The 25,308-nt window shown below is 47.8% G+C and overlaps 2 protein-coding genes across 8 annotated transcripts in view; one reads left to right on the forward strand and one right to left on the reverse strand.

Moving 5' to 3' along the window:
- Window positions 1-16,986, reverse strand: part of LOC135917653 (uncharacterized) — a 69,055-nt gene extending 52,069 nt beyond the window's left edge. For 2 of the 3 annotated variants that reach the window (XR_011513982.1, XM_070537232.1), the window contains exon 1: window positions 16,611-16,986. Coding sequence is in view for 1 of the 3 variants with exons in the window: in XM_070537232.1 (XP_070393333.1) it covers window positions 16,611-16,717 (107 nt within the window). In the remaining 2 variants the exon portion in view is untranslated. Of the gene's footprint in view, window positions 1-7,605; window positions 7,689-16,610 lie in introns of all 3 variants that reach the window. The other variant, XR_010569367.2, reaches the window with a different exon arrangement.
- Window positions 1-25,308, forward strand: part of LOC135917655 (uncharacterized) — a 597,391-nt gene that overhangs the window by 63,936 nt on the left and 508,147 nt on the right. For 4 of the 5 annotated variants that reach the window (XM_065451224.2, XM_070537235.1, XM_070537234.1 and 1 more), the window contains exon 2: window positions 15,295-15,408. The exons of the other annotated variant lie outside the window; for it this stretch is intronic. The gene's annotated coding sequence lies outside the window, so the exon portion shown is untranslated. The remainder of the gene's footprint in view (window positions 1-15,294; window positions 15,409-25,308) is intronic. 5 annotated transcript variants of the gene reach the window in all.

A 25,308-nucleotide genomic window follows, 5' to 3' on the forward strand; every position in this document is an offset into this window, starting at 1 on the left:
CCAAATAGGTATCCGGCATCCGTTCGCCGGGAGTACATCCCGATTCTGGCCATCATCGTTGTCATAGAACTAAAGTACCTAGGGAACCATCGCGGTAATGGTTCTTTGGAGGCAATCACGTTGTGTGGGGGAACGCGTTAGGAAGCCCGCCGCACCTTTTGCGCAGTCGAGATGTGATTATCGTCGTTTCCACACCCGTTGTTCGTGGTGCTATGTCACCAAATGAAGCTCAGTAATCGGCACCGCACCCAACTACGACGATGTTTTTCCCGAACCGTTGGATCGCCCTCAGAAGGCAGTGTTTGGAGCTTTCGCATTGATGAGCTCCGTTCTAAGTGGCTCTGCCAGCGTCGTGAATGTGATAATCGCGTCGGAGATCGGGATGCAATAATCTCGGAAGTCTCAAAAGGTTTGCGTTGCTCTCATTCTAAGAGTGTCTGCTACGTGTGCTATGACTGAGTGGCCCTTAATATCGGTGCTGCGAGGTAACGGCGCGGTGAACGCTCAGTTGGTTGCAATATTGATTTAGTTAGTTTAGGTAGTTGAGATTTTGTCAAAGGCTTGTCCGCAAAAAAAAAAACTATTAGTTGTTGAATAATCAAATAACTATACCATTATGAGAAGCTCAATCCCAATCATGGCAAGCGGGATAAAATGTACGACCACACACACACACACACACACACACACACACACACACACACACACACACACACACGCACACACACACACACACACACACACACACACACACACACACACGCACACGCACACACACACACACACACACGACGATGTAGTTTACGTGTTAAAAGGAACAGTTTCGCCCGAAAGGCAAAGCATAGATTGCGATAACAAATTATAAGACAGCCATACGAAGTAAGGATACTATTTTATCGGCCATATAAACATGTAAACATTCGCTTACTAACTAAATTAACTAGCATGACGTCACGCGCTCACCGACAAACATGAACACATCTCACTCGATGACAGCGGACACTCGCTGTCAAACGCTGGCATGAGGAAACGAGGAGGAGAGGCAACAGCCGCGAGTGAAGTGACCTTCGTGCTGCATCTCGCTTCAACGCAAACTAAGAGGTGGGGCACAGTGCCCACGAAGTTATGAGCCGTCGGCGGAGCTAGACTCTGTCTCAACCGCAGATCGCTTTCAAGGTAGGGCACAAGCTGCCGCGCCCAGCCGGGTCATACGCAGCCGCCGTCGCAGTAGAACGCAGCCCCCTCTCACCACGGTGCCTAGCGCGCGATGCAAGACGGCGCGCGCGCTCCCTCCGCGGCTTCCTCCCTTGCGCACGCGAGATCGAGTCGCTACCCTCCGCTCATCCTCCCACGCTTTCAGTCGCACATAGACTTTATATGTAGCATCACAGCGACGGCGACGACGGAAGTGTACCTGGAGTGTCCATATAATTGTTATCGCAATAAAAAGACCTCTTTTATGCAAAGAAACCAACAAACAAATAAACAGTGAGTATTCTACATCACAATCAAAGCAGCTCAACGCAGACGCCATGCGCTTGATGCGAAATCTCCGCACTCTTTGTCCTAAGTTGCATGCACCAATACCAAACGAGCAGGACGACTGCAATGTCTGCAAGATGTGACGTCAGTTCCTTTATAAATTTTGCTCAGAAAGCTGGTTGACAGCCCACCCCCAAAGAATGCCCCCGTATTGAATCCACGTTATAAGGAACCATCTTTTTTACTCTTCCTCACATAGCGATGCTGTTACTACGGGGTTAATGCACTTTTCTGTCTGGGCAAGTGGTTCATTCGGCATCGGCTGCTCGAAGACACCTTACGACCCCAGGTACAAAGAAAAGAAAGCAGGGAACCGTTTGCTTGGAGTCTGAGTCCCGAGCCGGAGAACTCTTGCCGGGGCGGAGAAATTCAATTTTCTTCCAGCCAAGGTAATTGAATGATCGATGATGCAAAGGCTTCTTTTCCGCGGCCAATTAGGTGGTTTGCCTCTGCGGCTCTTTTCTCGTTCGCGTTGCTTCCTTTGCTGACGAGACAAGGATAGCACTGCCTCGCGGTCGAACCCACGTGGTGCCTGCCAAAGGGAGGGTGCTGCTTCGTTCCATTATTCTGCTCCACGTTGTGGTTCACGCTGAAGTGAGAACTGGAAAAAAAGGACGGTTACTCTGTCACATCACAAAAGCTTAGGTCCTGTACTGTCTTGTTCTGCCTGTTCTTCCATCTTTTTCCCTCCTAGACGTATTTCAGATCTTCACTTGAGAGTTTCTTTTTGTTTTTGTTTACGCACGTGCGGACCTTGTGGACGTGGAAGCGAGAACACGCCGCACAACCAGAGAGCCAAGAAGAGGAGCTTAGTGAATAGCACGGTTGGCATCCACGGCATGTGCAGAAGTGTGGGAAACGCTTTTTGCGCCTTTGGTGTAGGACTTGATCATCTACGAACGTTCGTGGAAGGTTCAAATGGCAAATGCACAGCTCTAGTAGAAGCCATTACAACGTAAGAACACATAAGAAACATCAGCGGATGCATCAGTATACAACCCAACCTACCCCAACGATCTATACAGAACTGCGTCCACTAATTTTACATTAAACTTGATAGTTCATATGGTTGTAGACGTGTGCGATGTCTCAATATTGATTCGAAATTTCGAGTATCTAAGATCTGTAATACGAATTAAACATATTTTTTTCTATCGAAGCATTACATCTTATGTACTCTGCTTTTATGATTGTTTGGCTGTGGCCGCACGCGAATGCTTCTTGCGATTTCTGGGGAGTACCTGCTCGCAAAAAAAAAGAAGAAATGAAAAAAAGAAAAGATTATGCATATGGCGTCTTCGCAGTGAACGGTTAAGGCCTACTTGCCATGAAGCATTCTCTTCTTTTTTTTAGATTCTCGCTCAACCATTTCAACATTGTGCTTTCGGATAGGCTCTTTTTCTCCCTCAGAAGCTGCCTTGTTGAATATACTGACGATAACACTCAGTTTGTTCGAACTTAAATCGGACTAACCTTACAGTATTTATCAAAGCTTGTTTTCGTACGTTTCTTAGAAGTAGAAACATATTTCCTATATAACTCAAGATTCCGAACTTTGCTTTTCCGAGAATAATTGTATTCGCTCTCGCTAGAAAATTATGATATTTGCGCGGAGCCAAAAATAATTTGCCAGCTAAATCTAAGTTGCTCTAAAGCTTTCAGCAATTGGCCGAACAATATTCACGAACGGCATACTGTTACCGCCTGCGCAATATTAAACGTTCTGGACCGCCAGGCAAGGAGCGGAGAAACCGCGAAGAGAATGTTTCTGTTATTATTTTTTTTCGTGGACTTCGCAGTTTCGGCAGGAATTTCAGCGACAAAAAGATAATTACAGCGAGAAAGGCCTGTAATGAAGGTGCCCGGACCGTGGCTTCTGTCCCAGATTCCTTCGTTCAGAAGAGACACATAAGATAACGCGAGCGTAGGGAGGCATTAAAAAATTAAAAAATAAAACCTTCTTTTTGCTCATTAGCAGCAAGACGTGGTGTAGGGGCACTTTATTTTTCGTTTAATGTTGGTGGAGCTTGCAGTCAGCCGATCCTTTAATTAGTCCTTGAGAAAGAAAAATAGAAATTGCGTCTTTTTTTTTCGAAGGCGCAAATAGCTCGAGAAGAAATAATTATAAGTGAATAAACACAACACAATGTGCCATGCTATCGGGCTCGCGACTTTTTTATTTCCTTGTTTGTCTTTTTGTTTTAAATCAGGATTCGAGGTAGAAAGAAATCTCGCTAGCTGATGAGTGCACGCAGGTTTTCTGGCGATTGCGTGGGGCTCTGTTCGTCCGGCGGCAAGAGCTGCTTTCGATATTGATGTTGAAGTTTTCAATATCCATCGCTGCGCTGAAACTATAGATCACCACCTCTAAAGCGCGCTTAGACTGAAGGCAGCTGCGTAGGAGGAGGAAGAGATGAAAGATGGGGAAGTTGATAAGACGCACACTTTCTAAAACGAAAGAAATCTTAAGAGAATCTGTATACTTCGCGAAAGATCTATCAGCCGGACGCTGCAGTGCTGTGGTATTTGTTTGGCTGTGTAGATTAATCATTACGAAAGAGACAGACAGAGAGAGATAGGCAGACAGGCCTAGCAACACACTGAAAGGAGATGTAAAGGTGTTATCTCAGATGTGAGTGATCGAGAAATAAAACGTAGAACTTCTTTAAACGGCTTTACTGCAATGATAAATCGCAACACATACTGCATCTCATTACTGTCCTATTGGCTAGCGCTGTACCACTGTTATCACTGCCTTCGCACCTCGAAGCACTCTAGCGTGGGATAATCCTAGAGAATACCATGCCATGGTTGAATTCACTTAGCTTGTTCTTTTTTTGCTAGAACTGTTTGCCACTGGCGGGCTGCCTATGTTGACAATATGATTTCGGAACGTCACGCATACAAGGCGGCATCAGTATGCACAAACTAAACCATTCACTTCAACTGAGACTTGCACCGGGAGAGCACCGACGCGAGGCATCTCTCCAAAGTCGGCTGTCATTCGGAGTTGTTTTAACGACAGCCTATTCAACACTAAATAGAATGGCTGGCAGTGCTACAAGTGATGTTTATTTCTGCGAAAAGAACATGGAGCCCTCGTCTGCCACTGTCCAGGATTTGCTATACAAATGCAATCAATATTCAACGCCTTGCGGTGACTAGACCATCGTCCACTGGCCTTGCGGACTCTACTTGAACACTGCCACAACCGGTCATCGCCTGATGTGGCAGTGAAGACACTTTTGTGCTTCTTGAAGTCGACTGGCTATTGCGCGCGCCTGTGATTAGTGCTGTCCAGGCGCGCAGACACAATCACCGCGTATTCTATATCTCTCTCATCTTTATATTCCTCTGTTGCCTTTTCCCAGAGTAGGGTAGCCAACCGGATGCTTTCCTAGTAAAGCTTCCTGCCTTCTCCTTTTCTTTTCTATCTCTCTTCGCTAAGAACCTGATGGTCGCACCAACTGTTCTTGCATACATACAAAGTTTTCTTGTGAAGCCTGATTTTTAGCTCCGTCACTTCTTAAAAAAGACTTGCCACATACCATGAACGCCTGTCATCTCAGGGCATGAATTGGCCGTTAAAAAGAATGTTTATTGTGCGAACAATGTGTCCAATAAAGCGACCTGCTAAAGCATCCGGCATTTTCTGCCGCTGCTTCACAAAAGTGGGCACAATCTTCTGCTGTACAGTAACGTAAAAAAATAATATAACACAGAAACCCTTGAAAAACATCTACAATAAACAGTCTAACTCATTATTCCATCTCGCAGGTTACCTAAATCCGTGCAAGGGCCAGATGAAACTAACATAACCAGATCTCTTACGACGGCTCACGAGCTAGGTCTCGCCCTTCCTTTCTTTATGTTAGTTTTTACGTTGAACTCTGCACATTACGCTTGGTCCCCTAGTTGAGCACCGAGATTGCCCGTGCACCGCGTGCCCGGTGCCAAAGCACCAAATTTTGTCAAAGGAACGAGCAGCTGTACAACGAGCGCCTGTGGAACGATCACAGTCCCCAAATATCGCCGGGTCAAGCCATTTACCCTGTCGTTTCGACGCGCTGCTGTCCGAAAGAGATGCGACAGGAAACGGGAGGACGCAGAGCTGAAACGCGAAGGAAATTGCAAAGACCAAAAGGTGACGAAAGTGCATTAGGAAGTGTCGCCATCGAAAGAAAAAAGTAGCAAACAAAGAGAACAAGAAATTCGATAAAGAGGGAAAAAGAGGCGAAAGCGTGAAAGAAAAAGAAAGACGGCGCCGGTTCGCATTACGGGCTGACACTTGTCTTCGGCCGCTCGCGCTGAGACACGGAAATAATACATGAGGATCTTCCATCTCGCACTGTCTGCTTGGTCTTCACACCACTCGCTCGCCTCGTGCGAAAGAGAAAGCAAGCAAGATTGTGCGGTGCCCTACGCGAATCGAGCGCTGGAACTGGAAACCACGTGCACACACCGTAGTGTCACGTGACAGCCGCACGGAGAAACGGATTGAGGGCAAGCGACGACAACGGGAATGGTAGGGAAAATAACGTGGTGAAGATTCACCGCAGTAATTTGGACGCGAAAAGAAATGAACGAGGAAAAAGGGTATCATCACGTGGACGGCCGACCAGGCCGGCCAGTACAGTTTATGTTACTAACGGCAAAAACTGGAGAAGGGAAAGAAAAAGCGTGGGCCTTTGCGGGAGCGCTTCGTTGCTTGGTGCGAGGATAGGGAGGGGAGGGGGTTAGGGGGCGGCCATCGGTGAGTGAGTGATGGGAAAGAGGTTCTCGATGGGCGTGCTACACAGAGGGCAGTGGCGGCCTGACCGTGATTACGGAGGAGGGGAATCAGAGATGATGATTGGAGACAGCCGGTCGCGGCGCAGCGCATTTGGACAGAGAGAGAGAGAGAGAAAGCTGGGGCTTGGAATAACTGTGACCTTCTATCTAAAGCCTTTAGCGTGATGCCAGCCCCATGCCTCAGGCTAGTCCTGGCCGGGGAAGCAGGCGGAGGAAGGAACGATCGCGCCAGTCGGAGGAGCAGCGAAATGAGCATCTCGCCGTCGAGCTTTCTCTCTCGGCATCTTCGGCGTTCCTCCTAAACCCCGCTGTACACAAATGCGCACGCTGGGCGTTTCGATGCGAGTGCATGAGCGTGCGCACGTTTGTGTGGCGCTCACAGGTTATGTTGTTTCTTTCCAACCAGATCGCTTGTGCCATCTCGTTTCTATATTTCTTTTCGTGTTGCACACGGAACCGAGGAATGTGCCCTCGTCGATCGATTGAGAAAGCAATCGACGCTGTCGTGAGGAACCAATATGCGGGCTTTTCCAACCGTGCGATTCCCAGTGGTGCTCGAGGCGCCCAGACATCGAGTTTTCTGAGGCGTGTTTTAGGCGGCGCAAGCTTGTGCGCTCGTTCTGCTATATGTTCTGTTGTGTGCTGTTTTGCTATATGTACTTTGTTTTCTTTATGCACAATAAAGATTGTATTGTATTATATTGTTCTGTTGCTTTGTCTTCTTTTCCTTGTTTCTTTGTTACGTGCGTCTACCTCTCAGTGCGACACAAGTCACTCCGGTCCGTTCAGTTCAAGGCTGTTCGCCGGTACAGCTACAGCACGTGGATAAATCAACCCAACTGTCACAACAAGTGCTATCAGATAGTTGGACGTAGCTTTAGCTGCTTCGATCTAGTTTGCATGAGACTTATTTTTTTTTTTGTCAAATATGACTTCAATCTCGCTGGAAACAGCCAAAATGAAAGCGTCCTCGAAGTTACAGTGCCTCTCAAAGTGTCTTTCAAAAATGAAGAAGTAAGCTAAAACGTCGCATTGAATAAGTATCTTTTAATAAACTGAATTTGTGCTTTGACATTACAGTATCAGTAATAATGGGGATGGTGTTGCATAAAAAAAATGATGACACGTATTGTGTTAGTCAGCATGCCCGATCAGCAAATATTAAGATGGCGAAAATTTTTGTCAGTACTGAGCAACCTTGACGATCCGCATTCATAACTTCCGAGATGCAACCTTAAAACCTCTTGCGTGCGATCCGCATCGTCATCTCACCTCATATCTTCTTCTTGCTTGGCCAAACAGTCTCAGTTCCACGTCTCGAACATTTTTCGAAATGCCTTGGACTTTAACCATTCCTGAAAGACAGACGCCCCAAACTCAATATTTCTTATTGTGAATTCGCAAAGCTATCTCAGCACATTCATTAGAGCCTCTCCTCAGACACAGAGTTTTTGGCAGCGATCAGTTCGGCTCAATACAGTAGTTCTTTCTATATGAGTCTGCGGTGGTAGGTACTCGGAGGATTTAGAGCGATCGCTCTGCTCAAGGTTTTTCTTTAATTCAATAGTTTACTCCGCGGCACAAAACGGGCAGTGCTTCTTATGTACACGTGCGTAGCAGGCTCTATCCACTAAAGTACAGCACAAAAACAAATACAAGTATATCGATGATTGTTCTATGGGGGATTTGGTTGTTGCCATAATTTGCACAAGTAATAGTGCCTTAATGAGCGCAGTCTCTGGCGTTAGAGATACACCGCAAGAGATACGGTGAGTCTGAAACAGCAGCTTGATGAGGGCAGAAGGAACAAGTCGAGCGGAACGTTTACTGACAATCCGCGGGCCATAAAGACGTTGCAGCCGGTGTCGATGCAGCCCCGCGCGGGTCCACCTCAGCGCAACGTCATCATAGTAGGAAAAGGCGGCGCGGGAAGTCTTATTCACACACGTTTATCAATGCACGTGCGGAGCGACGAAGAATTTCCCTTCCTGAGGACGGTGTGATCGCTGGATATTCCGCGATAGGCGGTAGAGGATATAATGACTGAAAGTTCGTGACTATAGCCACATCTGTCTGAATGTGTCCTGGGGAGGACAAACTGGAGGTGGAGGGGTGAGGGGGGTGCTATCCATAGATCTTGCCGCGCGTGCAGTTTATCGCGACCACGAGTGACGTTTTCATCCATGCGGTTGAATTATATCTTCTAGATCTTCTCACAGAGCACTCAAGCGATGCTGTACGCAAATAAAGCTATTAAAACCTGAACAAAATCTGGCAGGAAAGAGGCTTATTTTTTCTCCGATACCTCCTCGAAAATAAATCACGCAGATCCAACGCACATGTTGGCATCTATGTGAAACGAACGTTTAGTAAAGCAGTTATTTTAATGCTTTATAACGAACGACGATGCGCACAGTTTTGTTTACTATCATCCTATTCAACGAGTAATCTAGTGGAATATTTTTCTTTATCCAACACTTTTGTTTGTCCAACACTAATGTCACAGCTTTATTGTCTGTCAGTTTTTACGTTTATGCACTGCAACGCTAACAAGCCGTGCCGAAACGCAAACTTCAATTCGTGCGGATGCACTGTGTGAGATGTACACGTAGCGATGTCACAACTACGAAGGTGATATGCGATACTTGCCGAGGTAAGGACAGCGATGGCAGGCATGTGTGCACAGTAAAGTACGACACGTATCAAGAAACATTTGAGGAGTCTCTACCTGCTGTGTCACAGTGGAACATGCCCAGTGGCACACAGTGAATGGCTAAGCAAAACAAATACAGTAATAAAGAACCCGTGTAAATATAATTATCCACTATATTAGCGAGTCAGTGTGCCTCAGAGATATCCGACATGAGATGTTCCGGTTTTATGTAGAAATCGTAGTGGTACGTGTCCATTCTGGAGGATTGGCCAAGAACGGAGATTGGCACGTACTTTGTGGATAAATCAACGAAAATAAAGTAAATGCAGAAATCCGTTAAACATCATTCCCCACAAAAGCCAGGTCTCTCAAGGAGCTGGTCACCTGCCCTCTAATCATTGCCGTCGCTCTTGTCAGCATGACTTGTGCACCACTTTTTGAAAATGTGATGATTCTTGGCAGGGGCAGGACGAAAACCGAAAGAGAAATACTTGAGGAGTTTTATATCAGTATACAAGAGGAAGGAAAATACACCAGTGTTCCATCTATCTCTCTGCGCGATAAAGATAACTTTAAAGATGAGTTAGAGCAAAAGGATGCGCTCATCAATTTAAAGATTTTGTACCTTGTTAAGAGCATTGCGCATGTAGTTTGACGTTCGAGGGTGATCCGTGTTTCAAATATATGTCAGTTGCTAAGCCAGCGTTGGTTTGCGCCTCAATTTTTTCGCTGGTTTTCTCAATTGTGAGCATGAACCAACTGGCCCAACAAGCAACTCTCCCACGACAGGACGTGAAGATCTTGTCTCAGCGTCGCCTCGCGCGCTTTCCGGAAGGCTCGGAGTTGGTTGCCGAGATCGAAGCTGCGTAGAGCGACGGCCCACCTCAGCGATAAGGTCTCGAAGTTTAACTCGTTTTTGCGTTGGGCGTTACATTCCCAAAGCATGTGTTTGAGTGTAGCCGTGTTCTGTTTGCATATCTTACATCAGTCTTCTTTGTGCACCTCAGGGAATATCCGTTTGAGGTGAAACGTGTACGGGGAGGTATTTGTTTTGTGGGGACGACAACTAATACAGCAACAGGAACAAGAACGACTACAAACTGTGGGCCGTGAGCCTATATATCTATCAATATATTAGCTGAAATAACGACCTACTCAACAGCAGCCAGACAGCCACGGGAAACCCGGGAAAGTAGATAATGATAAGGGTAAAAGATTTCATTGAAAACCAGAAAGAGCTTGTGCTATGGGAAGACTGACCACGTCCCTAGTCTGGGACACCGTTGGCAAAAGCAGCTACCCATGCTGTTTCAACGAGGGCTCGTTGCTCCTCAAGAGCCTAGAGCCGGACAGGGCTCCCTCCCATCCCTTCCAGGTTGGCTGATTAATCAAGACAATATTGATATTTTGCTGACAAGCCCATGCCATATGATATAAACACGGCCGCTGGATACAAACAGACAAAAAATATAGACCGCCCTTCCACTACTGTGAAAAGGGGTGCAAGTCATGCTCGGGATCCGTGGCTCTTCGTTTTCGTAACGTCTCGTCTTCGTGCTCCCTCACTGCGAGGTCGGCAAGTCGACAACGAGCCCTTTCTCGAGCGAGTTCCTGGCGGCGTTCATCAAACGCCGCCTGTTCTTCGGCAGAATGCATGATGCGCGGCCCGCTCCCGTTGTTTCAACACAGCCTGCTCTTCGGCAGAACGAACCAAACGCGACCTCCCCGTCTGACTGCAGGGCTTGAAGTGGCGGGAAACGGCGGGTGCGAGGCGAGCGAGCACGCAATCACACCCTATCCCTGCCCCGGAGAGGGTGACGCCTGTGATTGGCTCGCGCCTTGCGCTACATCTACTTCTTCATGCATATAAAACCCGGTGTACAGGGCGCGCATAATAAACCGACAGTGGCTGAATCGTACCGCAGCCGTGGTCTAGCGGTTACCAATAGTTATCAATATCAACAGTTATCAGTATCAATAGTTTTGTACTATTCCAGCCTGAAAAGGTGGTCCTCGATACGTCATGAAACTGTGACGTGATTCACAGGTCGATGCGCCGTGATACTGTGAGTATTCAAAGGTAAACACAGGGTTACACAGGTTTGTTCTGTGGTGTTTCTCACCTTCGCGGGGTCGTACGTTCGTGCCTTCGCCTTGTCAAGCACCACGAGTCAAATGATTTCCTTAATCTTGCCCTATCGTTGCTGTCCCGACCAAGTCCAATGCAGCGTCTGCAGCGGCTGTCCGACAGGAAAAAAAATGGCTGTGGCTTAGCTAAGGTTAAGCCCAGGATGCGAAGCATACTAGCCTTTATTTTAACGCGACAGCGTTAAGGAGCTCGTGTCGCAGAAAAGCCGGTGTCGTCGGCGTCGGCTCAGGCGTGCGGCGCTTGCACATGCGCACATTTCGTTGTCGTGCCGAACGCTGCGTTGCTCGACGCTCACCGCGTCCGAAGTGGGGTGCGTAGTCGCTTCGCCGTAGCAAAGCCACCTAGAAACAGTCTCTGTAGCACGCCTCAACGTTCGCTTCTCATTCCAACGAGCAGCTCTGTCTCCAGGAGGCATCTCACCTCGTGAGTGTCTAGCAGAGGCAAGCGCAGCTGCTTATATACCGCCGCGACGCCGCGAGCGGCGGCGCGAGTTGGAGCCCCGTTTCTCCTCTGTCGTGACGTCACGGTGTCACGTGGTATTGAAGGCGACACCGCCGCGCCTGAGGAGCTGGGTTGAGCTCTAGTAATATGCTTCGCATAAAAAAGAGTCAGTGGATGATACGGCTAGCGACTAACCCGGAGATCGGTGGTTGGAATCCGCAGCCCGACAAAATTTTTTTTATTTTCGTGCGGCTTGGGCTTTTTTGTGCGGCAACACCAACACCGACGCCCACACGAGTGAGGCAATAGAAGCTTCGTTTGAAGAAGAAAGGTGCGGCCTGCCGCGTGCGTAGAAAACTTTGTAATCCACCGCTGCCCCACATGTTGGGGACTGTTGTCTGGGATCAACATAGAAAATGCATCAAGAACGCGCTTGGAACGCCCGTGGAAGCAGACGCGTTCCATGCCTGACGGCTTGTGCCGCTCGGCCCAGGCAAGCGGCCTAAAAAGCAACCACGGATGAGACGTTCGCTCCCATTGGAACATGGCTGACGCGGCAGGCAGCCCGTTTCTTTTTTGTCCAGCGGCCGTGGTATAAGTCTGCCTTCTGGCCATAAAATTTGATCAGTGCCAAAAGACATTGGGCCAAATGGCGTGGAGTTTACCTGGATTATTAAATGACATAGTTTGTAGCCGACAGAGGTGAGACAGTTCTGATTTCTTCTTCTGACTAACTTAAAAAGAAAAGAGTGCTGTGCGTTTTAAGTAACATTACTTTATAATAAATCACTGAACGCTGGATCACTGAGGAACACAACGCAACACTGCAAAGGCTGTATCCGGCGCTCCTTATGGCCAACAACACTTGCTTTTACATTCTTGTGATTTACGAGAGTCCCGTTTGACGGCTCCCTAACGTATGCTTCTTTGCAAGCACAGCAAGAGTGCGGTAAAGCACGCTTGCAAGAAAGCCGGCGCAGGCCAAGTTCAGGCCGGGCGATGGATGTTTTACATGCTTGCTCGTTCAAAGGCTTAACGCTCTACCACTCTCCTTCACATCAAGAAGGCAAAAGAAAGAACATAACGTTTTTTCCGTGTTTGCTCTTCTTGGAAGCGTAAGGGGAGACCTGACAGACCAGCGCATGTTGTTTCTACCCGAACGAAAGCTTATTGCAGCCTGTCGCTGGCGGCTGCTGATGTGTGAGAAGCGATTGTTAACACATTCCCTCCACTCCCACGTTTTGCAGGGGGATCAGTTGTCGTTGCCATGGCCACGCAACGTCCGCCAAAATAAAGTGCTCTGGTGACGCTACGAAGCGAGCAAAAATTGAGAGAAATGGGCAGTCTACGTGTCGTCAACAAGCGCTGGTTGCCGCTCTTTCGTTGCCGTTTTTAGGAGATACGCGTCGGACAGCCCACTTTTGGGCGGCATCGGCAAAAAAAGAAAACAGGAAAGAAAAAGATGTCAGCGCGGTTGTGTTCATGAGACATACATATACCTTGTGGTTCTGACGGCCGTTTTAACGGTTATGTGCCATTGGTAGAATCAGACTTCTATTGCGAAATGAAAGAACGAATACATATCCTCTATGAAAATGAAAAAAATAACAGTATATACAGGACCGAAGGATTGTATTAGATGCACAAAATGAAGAGAGAGGGACAGATAGAGGGAGAGTGAAAGCGAATCTAGGAATGATTAAGACAGCCTACAGGCAGTTGATGCGCTTGTAAGCGTGGTTAAAGTCCGCGCAGTACTACATTGGTACAAAAGAGAAGATGCCATCTTTGCTTTTCTCTACAATCAAGTGGCCCTCGCCTAACTCCTCTGCAATCCCAGTGTTAAAAGGCAGTTTCTTCAACCAACGCACAATGCGAGAACCTAGGTGCTGTGGGCACTGATGTACTATTGTTTCTCCTTCAGTTGCGTCGGTATCACTTATGAAAATCGTCCGTCAACACGTGTAATATGTGCAAATTAAAACCTCTTCTACTGTTCCTGACCCTGTGTTTCACAGGGCATCACCACATAAATGTTATTTAGAAAAAGAAATGAAGGAGAATTAGTAGTTCAAAGTCAGAAAAACTGTTCTACTGTTCCTAACTTAAAAATACATTCGGGCAGAACTGACCCATGATGAAAACCTCTTCTACTGTTCCTGACGCTGTGTTTCACAGGGCATCACCACATAAATGTTATTTAGAAAAAGAAATAAAGGTGAATTAGTAGTTTAAAGTCAGAAAAACTGTTCTACTGTTCCTAACTTAAAAATACATTCGGGCAAAACTGACCCGTGATGACTAACCAAGTATGCGAATAACCGAAACGCGTCATGAATGAGGCGTGTACTGCGGCGGGACTCCTGTCTCGCGCTTTCCTCTTGACATGTGGCAAAATTCTGAGGAATATTTGCAACTTTAGTGTTGGAAGGGTGAGGCACACAACCCGCATATAGCGCATGTCATATAGCATAGCATAACATGTAGCACATATACCTAAATATATACGAGACCTCACGGCGACGACGACGGCAAAAATTCGCTCGGACTGTCCATATAATTCCTATCGCCATGAAACTCGTATGCCACTTGTGTAAGACGCAATCTGTGTCGAGCTGTTAGGATAGATATTTGCTTACTATCAACCGGATCCTCTGCGTTGCCGGCAAAGCGTCGTGTTATGGTTGGCGGCACGCCTCTCACGCAACACAAAGAGCGTGACGTTGAATACTAGCTGGGCGAAAAGTTTACGATCACTTTGCCGTCGAGCGTAGGGGCAAATTATCTCATCACGTGCAATAGTATACATTCAAAACGGGTGTTGTGTGCAATCTCACACGTGTTTATAATTTCTTTAAACCTCCGTTATTGGTTCATGCAGTGCTCCTGTTGCAACCACGCTTACAGCGATCGTTCAACGCAAACCTCCTCATACGAATCCTGAATTCTTGCTCTGACCAAATGCGTAGCCTGTAAAAAAAATGCTGACAGAATTTTCGAGAATATGGAGAGCTAGTAAAATTGCCCAGTACATTGGCTTACAGGTATTAGGCAAAAAAAAGTAGCAGAAGTTGAAATGTGGGCTCAAAATAGTTTGCTGATGTGGGTCATGACAAATACATACCGTCTTGAGCATACCTAATATATTTTTCGCAATCTCTCTCTCTCTCTCTCTCTCACACACACACACACACACACACACACACACACACACACACACACACACACACACACTTTCTCTCTGCACCTGTTGCACGCATGCACACAGGACACAGGTGCTCAGGGAACTGTAGTACTGCATAAGTACGTCAGCTGCGTGAAACAATGCCCTTCATGAAATGCGAAATCGATGCCAAACAACAACAAAGACATACCTTATGGAAAAATGAATGGCTGCAGTTTCAAAGCGGCCACATTTTTCTTTTACCAGACAAGGAGAAGGAAGAGCTATCACTTGGAGTGCTCGAAATTTGTTCCGCATTATAAGCAAGCAAATGCACTCGTAATCATTAAAGCGTTTCGCTTTCTTCAGGAACTAAACGCGGTATTTTCGTCTCTCACCGTTTTCGTGGGGCACCGATCCCGAGGTTAGGTAAGTCTAACAAGGTAAAACCCTACGGTAAAAACCACGGTAAAAACACAGCTATGAAAACCGCGCTGAAAACCGCGGTGGTTCCTCTGGTAACGGGATCGTTTTCGCATTTTCTCTTCAATACAGGTAGCGTTTAAAGATGCTGTCGTCAAGGCGCTGCAGCACCTCTGGTCGCAGACGTTGTACGGGAGGCTCTTGAGGAATTGGCACTCGAAATACCGGTTTCCTCCAGCGTAAGCGGTAAGGCACGGTGGTGAATTGAACAAGAAAAATACTGCAACATAGTGCCACAACTAACCACTTACCAAAGCATGCCAAAGGCATTTTTGGATAAGAGCTGGAGTTGGCTCTTCATAAATTTTATTTGGTTTGTTCACACCGATTGCAATATCTTACTGAAACGCTCCCGAAGGCTAGGAAAGCGCTAAAGTTTGGGTATCACATAACAAAATGATAATCAATAGGACAAGACGCCCAAACAAGTACACGCTTAATCTGCCTCGTATATTATCCTCCATTTGGCACTTTTTATTTTCGAGCAATACATCGTGTGTTGTCTAACTACCAACTAGTCCAGGCTCTCAAGTTAGTAATGAGCAGTCTACGCCCAGAGAATTGCGCTCCTCACACAAGACTAATAAAAGAAATATCGCTGTATGGCGATCGCGCTGCAGCTTAGTTTAGCGTAGACGTTTATTCATTGACCATTGCGTCGTGAAGCCGAAAACGCCACAAGAGTTCCTCCATAGTGCCCCTTTATGCTGAATATATCAGTATTCGTTAAACCAGCTGTCACGGGAAGCATTGAATTCGGTCATTCCTTCCCAAGAAGAATGCCTGGCACTGCCAAATTTTAATAGCTGCTGCTACAGCGTGGAATAATTCATTTCTCTGTATCTCGAGTGACAGAATGTCCGCGGCACAGGACCCTTTCCGTTCTTTGCAACTATGTCGAGTACCCTTAAATGTTGTCTAGGAAAGTAATTGTATAACGTGCCGACATATTAGCAGCTACCAACTCCAGTCCGGTATATTCCTCGAACATAGCCTACCAAACAGTGGCTTGTACTGCTTGCAGTAACAACGGGGACAAGTAACTTACTGTAGCTAAGCAAGAGGTGTAAGGAAGCTGCATACCGCCCTTGTGTATGCGTGTTTGCATGCCATAGGGTGACCCTAGCGATGTACTAGCGATGCCGTTTATGAGTCCAGTTGGAGAGAGTGGAGCCTTGTCGGCATCTTCTCGCAAAGCTCGAGATGCGCTAAAGATTGCACAACGAAGGCATTCACGAGCGAGCATTCACACACGCACACACGCAGACACGCACACGTTCTATAACTCCGCCCGCCAACGCGTGAGCCATGCGACAAAGCGATGCGCGCGTGAACGCGCGCGCCGGAACATCGCGTCACGGCAGGCGTTCGCGGCCTGCCCCCCTCACCTGACACGGCAGCGACCAGGAGCAGGAACAGGGTGACCCAGCGACGTCGTCGAACACCGCTCTGGTTGCTGCCGATGCAAGTGGCACAGGCGGGGCTCGCGACGCATAACTCCATGGCCGGCACGTTGCCTCCATGGACGCGGCTGGCCGCTGGGTCCACACTATGTAGCAACTCCTTCGTCTAGCACTGGCCGTCAACTACTCGCCCCCGATCACCGCACAGCGAAACTGGGCCGAGGTCCCACCCCCAGGCAGAACGCCGTGGGACCGCGGATTCGGTCCGCGGTCGTTCACGCACCACGCGCGCACACGCACCGCACAGGCGTCCGGGCACCGAGTGAGCAGATCGCGATCGTCAGGACGGCGCTGGCGGCGCGCAAACGCCCAGTCGAGACTGCTCCGGGCGCCCTCTCCTCCAGACGCGAGTGCGGGAGAAAGTGAGGCGCGCGGCTTTTAGGCGTGTCGAGGCACCTACGGTGCGGCGCCCCGAGCGCTCTTTACTGCCTGGTACGCAGGGAGCTCTGTCCCTATTTTCCTTATTTCGGCTCGTCTTCTTTGCGAATCGAACGCCTGTTCCCGTTCTCGTTTTTTTGTTTATACTTCGTTCAGAGAACAAAGCTAGCTGTTCACGCACGGCCGAGAAACAGGCCTGCAGGATGCCCGCGCGTTTCCTCCCGTGGCCTGGCTTGCTCTCGAGCAACAAATGACGCGACGTTCGACCCGCGCCCCAAGTAGAGAGAAGCAAAGCTCGATCGCTCGTTTTTCTGTACCCCCTCGGTGTTCTTTCTTTCTATTCAGGCTCGTACCTAAAGTACAAGTGGAAGTGGAGGCCTAGTTTTTACGACTTGTCTAGCTGGGCTCCTGCACGCCGCTTGCTGCCTTCCGCATCTGCAGCGACTCCTTGTGTGGATTGTACTCTGCCTCGTGCTGTGAACTCCTAGGGGAAGTGCGCCGTGCTGGACCGCCGATAGTGGAACCATTATTGTAATGGATGTCTACGCGAGCGTTGCCGACGTAAGGACGAAATGCGTTTGTTTGAGCGGGTGGCATTTTGCGCTGGTCATGTATTGCCCTGTGTTCTATTTGCGGGGTCAAATCGTACTGCAGGATTACTGCCCCAGCTTTGTTGCTGCTGGTATTGTCCATAACTTCGTAGTATGGCCTGTAACGCATCACTCAGTGATTTTCTTGTTTGTTATGCGGAAAGGAAGTGGCGTGAAGAAGGCAAGAAGTGTATATACAGGTAGAAGCAATGCATGATTCTTGGAAAAATGTTTTATGCATTGCGCCCACCTGTGTACAGTCTGAATGGCAATAAATTTTAACCTGGTTAACAAAAAGTCGCAGTAGACTTTTTAGTAGTATACACTAATATGCAGCAAAGATCGTAAATTTATCGGCCATATAAACTGCTGTCACGCGCGCACAAGCCGACATGAACACATCTCACTCGATGACCACGGAAACTCGCTGTCAAAACGCTGCAGTGAGGAAACGCGGCAGCAGCCACGAGCGAATTGACCTACGCGCAACCCAAGGAAGTTTTAAAAAAAATTCAGTGCCCTTCTGCTCTGTGAAGAAGGATAACCAGTGAAGCTGTGAATGTCGGCCGCTTAATGGCAAACTGCACCTCCGCCGCGGGTCGATCCCGGTATCGCACTACCTTCGGAATTGGTCCCCGTATGGGGAGTACTTAGCGCCTGCTTAACGCCAGATTCACCACCGCCGCAGGTCGGTATTGCACTATCTTCGGGATCGGTACACGTATGAAAAATTGTTCGTCTTTGTCCACGGAGACGAAATCTGCCTGGACCTAGCCATAAACGGCTTCGGTGTAAAACAAACAAACAAACAAACAAACAAACAAACAAACAAACAAACTTGTGGAGTGGAGATTATGTTCTAATGGTGAAGCCAGCCACCTCCATCTTACCAGGGGAATCCTTAAGTTGGCCTTTGGCGGAGGACAGGAAGCGTTTTGTTCTCACTTCGAATTACTTTAACCAAGGCCAATTTTGCCGTACATATGCCTCCCGATGTATGTGTCACTGGTTTTAGGATGAAGCTTGAAAGTCTTGGCAACTTGTACGGGAGATCAGGGTGTCACTACTCAGGCTATGGCAGTGTTTTAGCCTGAAACAACGTTCTACTATTTTCCAATTAGCCTAGAATTTATGTTAACAGATCAAGAGCAGTTGAACAGCCGCTGTTCTCCGCGTAGTTCAACAAGCTTTCAAAGGTGAAATAGGGGTAAGCGCTGGCTTAACCTCTGCTAGTAGGAATCTGCGATTGCTGCCACTCCAGAATTTCTTTTTATAACCTCCATGGTACAGACGCACGCATCAACGCCAAGTGCGCCGCGAAAACATAGCGCAGTGCGGACACTGTACCCGTAGCAGATGGCTCCCCAGTGTTACGAAAGGCCTGCGGGGGCTGGCGATCTACGGTGCAGCGACCTCCGAACTCTCTCAGCCCGCTGCGGCGACTCGCTTTGTAAAGACGTCAATGCGCCGCAAACACAGTCCTTCGACGCCGGGATGTCTAGACGCGGTCGGCGGACCAAGTATTGTTAGTGGATTCGCCGTCACCATCACGGATTGTTTGGAGCGGGGGAACTCCTGGAACAAGATGTTTTCGGCGCCGTCTCACGGGCCTTAGAAGTCGTCAGTCAATAGACATTCGTGGCGGCCGCAGTGCTGGGTCAACTCAGGGATCAAGAGGCGCCTCCTCAGGGCAAGGTCCATGCCTGCGAAAACCCTCTCACCTCGGTGTGTTCAGCGAAACCTGTGCGGAAGTGAGTGTGTAAACCCTCCTCCGCAAAGGCGGGTCGACTACGGTGACTGGACGCTCCGAATTGGTCGAAGGTTGCACGGCCGTTTTCCCTCACCTAGGGATCTAGGGAGGACAGAGAGTTTATAAGCAGCCGTTGTCGGCTCTTCAGGGTGCGGTCTCTTTCAGTCATGCTAGACTGATGAACTGTAACGTTCTCCATGTAGATACTGTGAACAACGTCCTCAGCGTGGATGAGTTGGACGACGGCATGGGCCAGCTACCATCTATTTCATGCCCAACCCCAGCCCTTACACAAGATACAGCGGCCCGGCTGGGCGCGCGCGGCCGCCCGGGCCGCCCAAGAAAGAGCCAAGGTACTTGGCGACGTACTCCCTCTCAGCAGCCTCGATGGTGCTCCTCAAAGACAATCACAATGTCACGCTACCTTCATCGCTTCTCGACGTCCTCGAAACTGCCATTTGACGAATGCTTATATCGCCCGTAGCATCCCCATACGCCGCTGCCTAGTTCACGTGCATTTCCCTTGCGTCTTTCAGCTACCGATAGCGCTGCACCTGAATTTTGTACCTGTAAAAAACCGTTCAGCCTTATTAAAGCTACGGCTCGTGCCGGCGGACCATCGCCCAAACCGAGGCGCCAATCTCACTAACGAAGTGGTCACTGGCGTTTCAGAGGCAAATTGCTGGTTGAATCCTTTCTGAATAGCAGTTAGTTACGAACCGTTCACAAGCGCAAACCGATTCTGTCAGTAATGGTTATTTGGTGCGTGGTACATTAGCTTTCGTTGTGTTTCTTTCAGCAGAAGTGGACATTTTAGTTAGGATTTACGGTTAGTGCCAGTTGAAGGAGGGGGGTGACGCGATCAGATGAAGTGCCATGAGCATGAAGACTTTTATGCTGATAGAAGAAAACGATAAGAAGGCCTCAGAGGAGGAGTACTGTATGGCAATAGACCTTAAAAGAGGGCTAATTCGTTTGGCATTTAACGCTTACGCCAAGCTGACGGGCACACACTATGAAAGCGCGAAACGTAAGAGCCGAATATTTATCCTCTTACAGACATAGCATTCTTTGCGTTTCCTCCCTGTGAAATAGCTGTAACTGTTCAATATATATATATTTTTAAGTTAAGCTTTCTTTCCCACTCATTTGGACTTTCCCACTGCTGCTGCAGTCTGACACACCGCGATGGGGGGTGGTTCAGAGCGTGTGTATGCGACCGGAGAAACTCAACTAGAATTTTTTTCACCGCGTCGAATGCTCTGTGGAGCTTTCTGGGCATTGCCACACCAGCTCTTGACAACTGTAATTATCGATGAGCCCCCGCAAAAGCATTGCAGAAATAGCAGCGCTTACTGTTCTACGAGCGTGCAAGTCCATAGGAAAGCTAGACGGCATGGAACAGAGGAGGGGGAGAGGAGGCAAAGAATGGGTGGACCCGATACAGTCGCGAAGCGATTACAAAGGTATCTTGAAAAAAAGTTTAGAGGCCGGATTCACAAATATTTTCGTTAAGGACGTTTTTTTCATTGGCCAGATATATTTGCTAATAGTTTGACTGTCATTAGATTTGGCTGGCGTCTGATTCCACGAACTGTTTGAGCGTAAGGGTTCCTTATTTTTTTGTAAAATTAATACGGGCCAGCGGTGTTCAGCACGCTGATGACTCATCAGAAGCACTTGGCTGGCTATGGTGCCCAAGTGCAATATTTCGTAAGTAATCTTGCGTCTGTTGGTCGTGGTTGACTTGGCGGTTGTCATTAAACCAGTATCCACAGGAATAACGTTGTGCAGCTAAGGAACATCCCAAGGAGTTATGTTTGGCAGCATTTGAAGCAAAATGTTTTTATTTCGCTTGCCGGAAAAAGACACGTAGCCAGTCCATCAGAACGAAACATTTAACTGAAATTTTTGCGCATGGCTTAACATGTCACTTACAAAAATGTTTCGCTCTGATTGTTTATCTGTTCACGTGGCTGTGACTGATGTTGGCTGAGTATATAAGTACGACATGGTTTTCGATGATAAACATTGTTGGAAGTTAGCGCTGTGTATGTGTCCCTCTGTGTCTTCTTGAATATGCATTATCAACAAGCCCACATTGCAAACCTTCTGAACAAAAAAAAAGCAAGAGGAAACGAAACATCCAAATCGCCTTCACTTAAGCATTATTCATGATCTGCGAATTATATTCGGTGTGTTCACATTTTAAAAATTTCCCTTGAACACTCACTCTCACTAAAACTTTATGTGAGGGGGCGGCGTCTTTAGCCACTACAAGCTTTTGAAAGGAATTTCGATGTTCTCTTTCACTAAACTAGCTCTTTATAGGGCGAACCTGTGTTCACGAAAGCAAGTTACACTCGGGTAGAACCATAGTGGCGAGCCCGCGCGTTGATTGTCTAAAATCTGATTAACAGGGGAGACGCGTCAGCTATTTATACATGACTCGTTGAAAGTTCAAGCGTAAAAACGCGGGTACACGCGCGGAAAGTACTGCCCTATTCACGTAGTGCGCACATTCTGATTACTCAAGGACAGGCGAGCTAGAATCTGCTAGAATCGGCTAGAACAAGAATCGAGAGTGTTCTAATACATGCATTCGCGTCTTGCGCCAAGCGATAACGTTTATATTTGTTAGCCGGTGAAAAGTGGTTGCCAGAAAAAAAGATAAAGAAGTAAACGTGCCAGTATTTCAGCCTCCTACCTGCAAAGGTAAAATACGCTGTAGAAACGAAATAAATGTAGATTACTTTAGAAACTTTAGACGCGTTTGTGCACCTACATGGCTACTTAAGAGCGAAAGAGAAACATCGAAGTGAGATGGGAGAGGCAGGGAGGTTGACCAGATTGAGCCCAGTTGGCTAGCCTGCATTCGGGAAGGGGGACTATAAGATGAGATGAAGAAGAGAAGTTCACACTTTGCACGGGCACGCACTCGAAATCAAGTGATCATCATTTAGAAACAAGCGGGATAGCAAAGGCAGGGAGGTTAACCGGAAGAGATTCTAGTTTGCTGTCGTGCACTGGGGAAAGGATACGAGGAAATGAAAGGCGGAAGGAATAGCGGAGAGATAAAGCAAAGGCACAAAAAAAAATACATGGAGGAGGTGGGGAAAATCCGCGAGCATAATAGTCTCTCTAATAGGCCACTCGAAAGCAAAAACTTCAAGAGTGCCTTGGCCAATTTGTTCAGTGCCGGCGTTCCAGAAATGTGTGCTCCAAAATCGCCCACTCGTCAAGACAGGCCAGCGCGGTCGCGAGTGGCTGCCTGTGTGTGTTGTACCGGGGACATAACGTGTTCAATGGTTTCCTCGCTGCCGCAGTGGTCACACGCATCACTATCGTTCCTTTTGATGCGAAAACCAAAGCATTTTGCAGGAACGACACGAAGCCACAGTCGGCAAAGTACTGTCTGGTCTTGCTTTTTGTGTCCTCCTTTTTTTTCCGCTTAAAGTCAAGTATGAAAAATACTGTTGTCTCCGGTCAGGACAGTCCAAGTCAATGACGAAGTAGAAGACAGGAGTCCATCTACACAGACGTGTGTCACACACAGATGTGAGAGATGGCAGCGAGACGCTACTTTAGGTACGTCACCTGGGGACCCCAACAGAGGTCATTATCGATGATTACCTCTAGGAACCTGTACATCCTGACATAAGATATATTTTGTCCGTCGGTGGATGGATGGATGACATACGAAGTCATTGGCTTCCAGCTAAACGTGGCGAATGTACATTTTTCTGGGGAAATCTTAAGGCCTTGTTCGCCATGGTACGTTGATGACAAAGCCGCAGATTTTTGGAACCTAGTACGCGCCTGAGAACGTGTCATGCCAGATTCTCAGACGCAGATGTTACCCCCATAGATTGACAACTTCACAGTATTTGGTAGGGCGTTCTACGAGACCAATGGGCACAAGGTTGAAGAGTGTGGGGCTCAAGGCAACACGCAGGGGAATTCCAGGGTGTGAGTAGCGTTGAGAAGTTCGGCAGTCTTCGCTATTCACAAATAGAAACCGCATGTGTAAGTAACTGCTTCTCCAATGATAGAGTCGACTGCTCAGGCCAATCATTTCCAGAGCCTCAAATATAGCCTCATGAAGAAGATTTCCATATGCTTCTTCTATATCGTTTACGCTTATCGTTATCGCTTACGCGCCTTTTGATGTTGAACGTATGCAACCAGATTGATGACGTCGTCAATGAAGCATCAGTTACGTCGAAAGCCAGTGGCATTCGGGTTAACTTCACATCGTTCGACGTTCCATCAAGTCTGGCGAGGATCATTTGTTCTATCACCTTCACAGTGCAACTAGCCAGGGTGATTGGACCGCATGAAATTATCTCTACAGGATAACTTGCCAGGTTGGAGGAGCGGTACCACGAGGCCGGTCTTCCAATCTTGAGGAATATTTCCATCCTGCCAGGACTCATTGAAAGTGTACAGCAGTTCACTTCGGACCTGTTAATCGAGGTTGTACAATGTATGGTAAGATGTACAATCTCTGCCAGGTGGTGACGGCTGATTACATAAGGCAAGTGCCGCGTCGAGCTCTTGAGGGGGGAATGCCAGATCCATGATTGAATACGGTTTGTCTGGAACGTAGGTAAATGTAAGTGAACTTGTGCCTCTTGACTGTCCTGCAGTTATAACACAGAAATCTTCCGCTACATTGAAGTTTTGTCGGTGTTGGTAGGGCCTTGAATGGAAAGAGCTGTTGCGGAATAGAACGTAGGCATGTCGCAGTTCCCCATGTTTGAGATGGTGGTTTATGGGGATCAAGGGCCTCGCAATATTTTGCCTGTTGCTTGGATACCAGTTTAGTTATGCTACGTTGTATCTTCATTTGAGTGCGCCTGGCTCTCCTTAGGTCGTGAATGGACTTCGTGCGTCTGTATCTTAGTTTGGCGCGACGACGGATTGCGCGAAGTCGCTCCAACTCCAGGTCGCATTGTGAGTACTTTGGTGATCACATGAGCGTGCACATCCGCTTCTTCAGTAGATTCTTGCAGTTCAAAGCAGGGACTTTTCTGAGAAGCGTCCTCCAGTAGGTTTTTAAACTTCATCCAGTCTATTCTTCGTAGTGTGTTAGCCGGATGAGTATTAAGCATCCAGCTGATATTAAGGTAAGTGGGGATGTGATCGCTCTCATGTGTATCAATGCCCGAAAAACTTAACGTGCGTGGCAAAGCGATGTGAGACAAAGATCAAGCCCAGGCCGCTGCTCACCGTAGAAATGTTCACCGTAGAAATGTAGGACTAGCATCATTCAGCAGCAAGAGATCATGACAGGAGCTAAATGACGTGAGTGGTCGTCCCACGGCGCTGACTCTTGAGTTTCCCAAAGTGGTGCGGCGGGCATCGAAGTACCCAGTCATAATCCAAGGACCAGAATATGCTTTTATTATGTATTCTAGTCTTTTGCTGTAAGAGGAGATATGTACGCAACTACGAGTGTAAAGATGAGCTTTTATTTTTAACGGTTAGACAGAAATGCTGATTGTCATCATGAGGGTTCACAGGCTGGTCGACGTAAGTAAGCTCACGGCCAATAAAGACGACGACCTGGCTACTTTCACTGTTGCTTGAGGACGTAATTGACTCGTAGCCGTATAGTCTCCTCGGTGGGGTAATCGTCGTTCGCAGATAACGTTGACTACACATCGGTTAACATGTGCAAACTGGCCGAAATCATGGTTTAGTTGGCAACAAGCAGTCATATAGGCTGGCGCATCTAAAGAAACACAGCTGCGCTTTGGCGGCTTTCCGCATCGTAGATGGGCGAGCAGGCAAGATCTCATCCTGGGGTGTTCTTTCTAAAGTTGACCATTCGCTTTTGTTCCAAAATAAATGTTGTACGCTCTCTAAATGCAACAGTTTATTTTGACGTGAAGTCGAGGGT

Source organism: Dermacentor albipictus, chromosome 4 (assembly GCF_038994185.2).
Source record: "Dermacentor albipictus isolate Rhodes 1998 colony chromosome 4, USDA_Dalb.pri_finalv2, whole genome shotgun sequence".
NCBI classification, from domain to species: Eukaryota; Metazoa; Arthropoda; class Arachnida; order Ixodida; family Ixodidae; genus Dermacentor; species Dermacentor albipictus.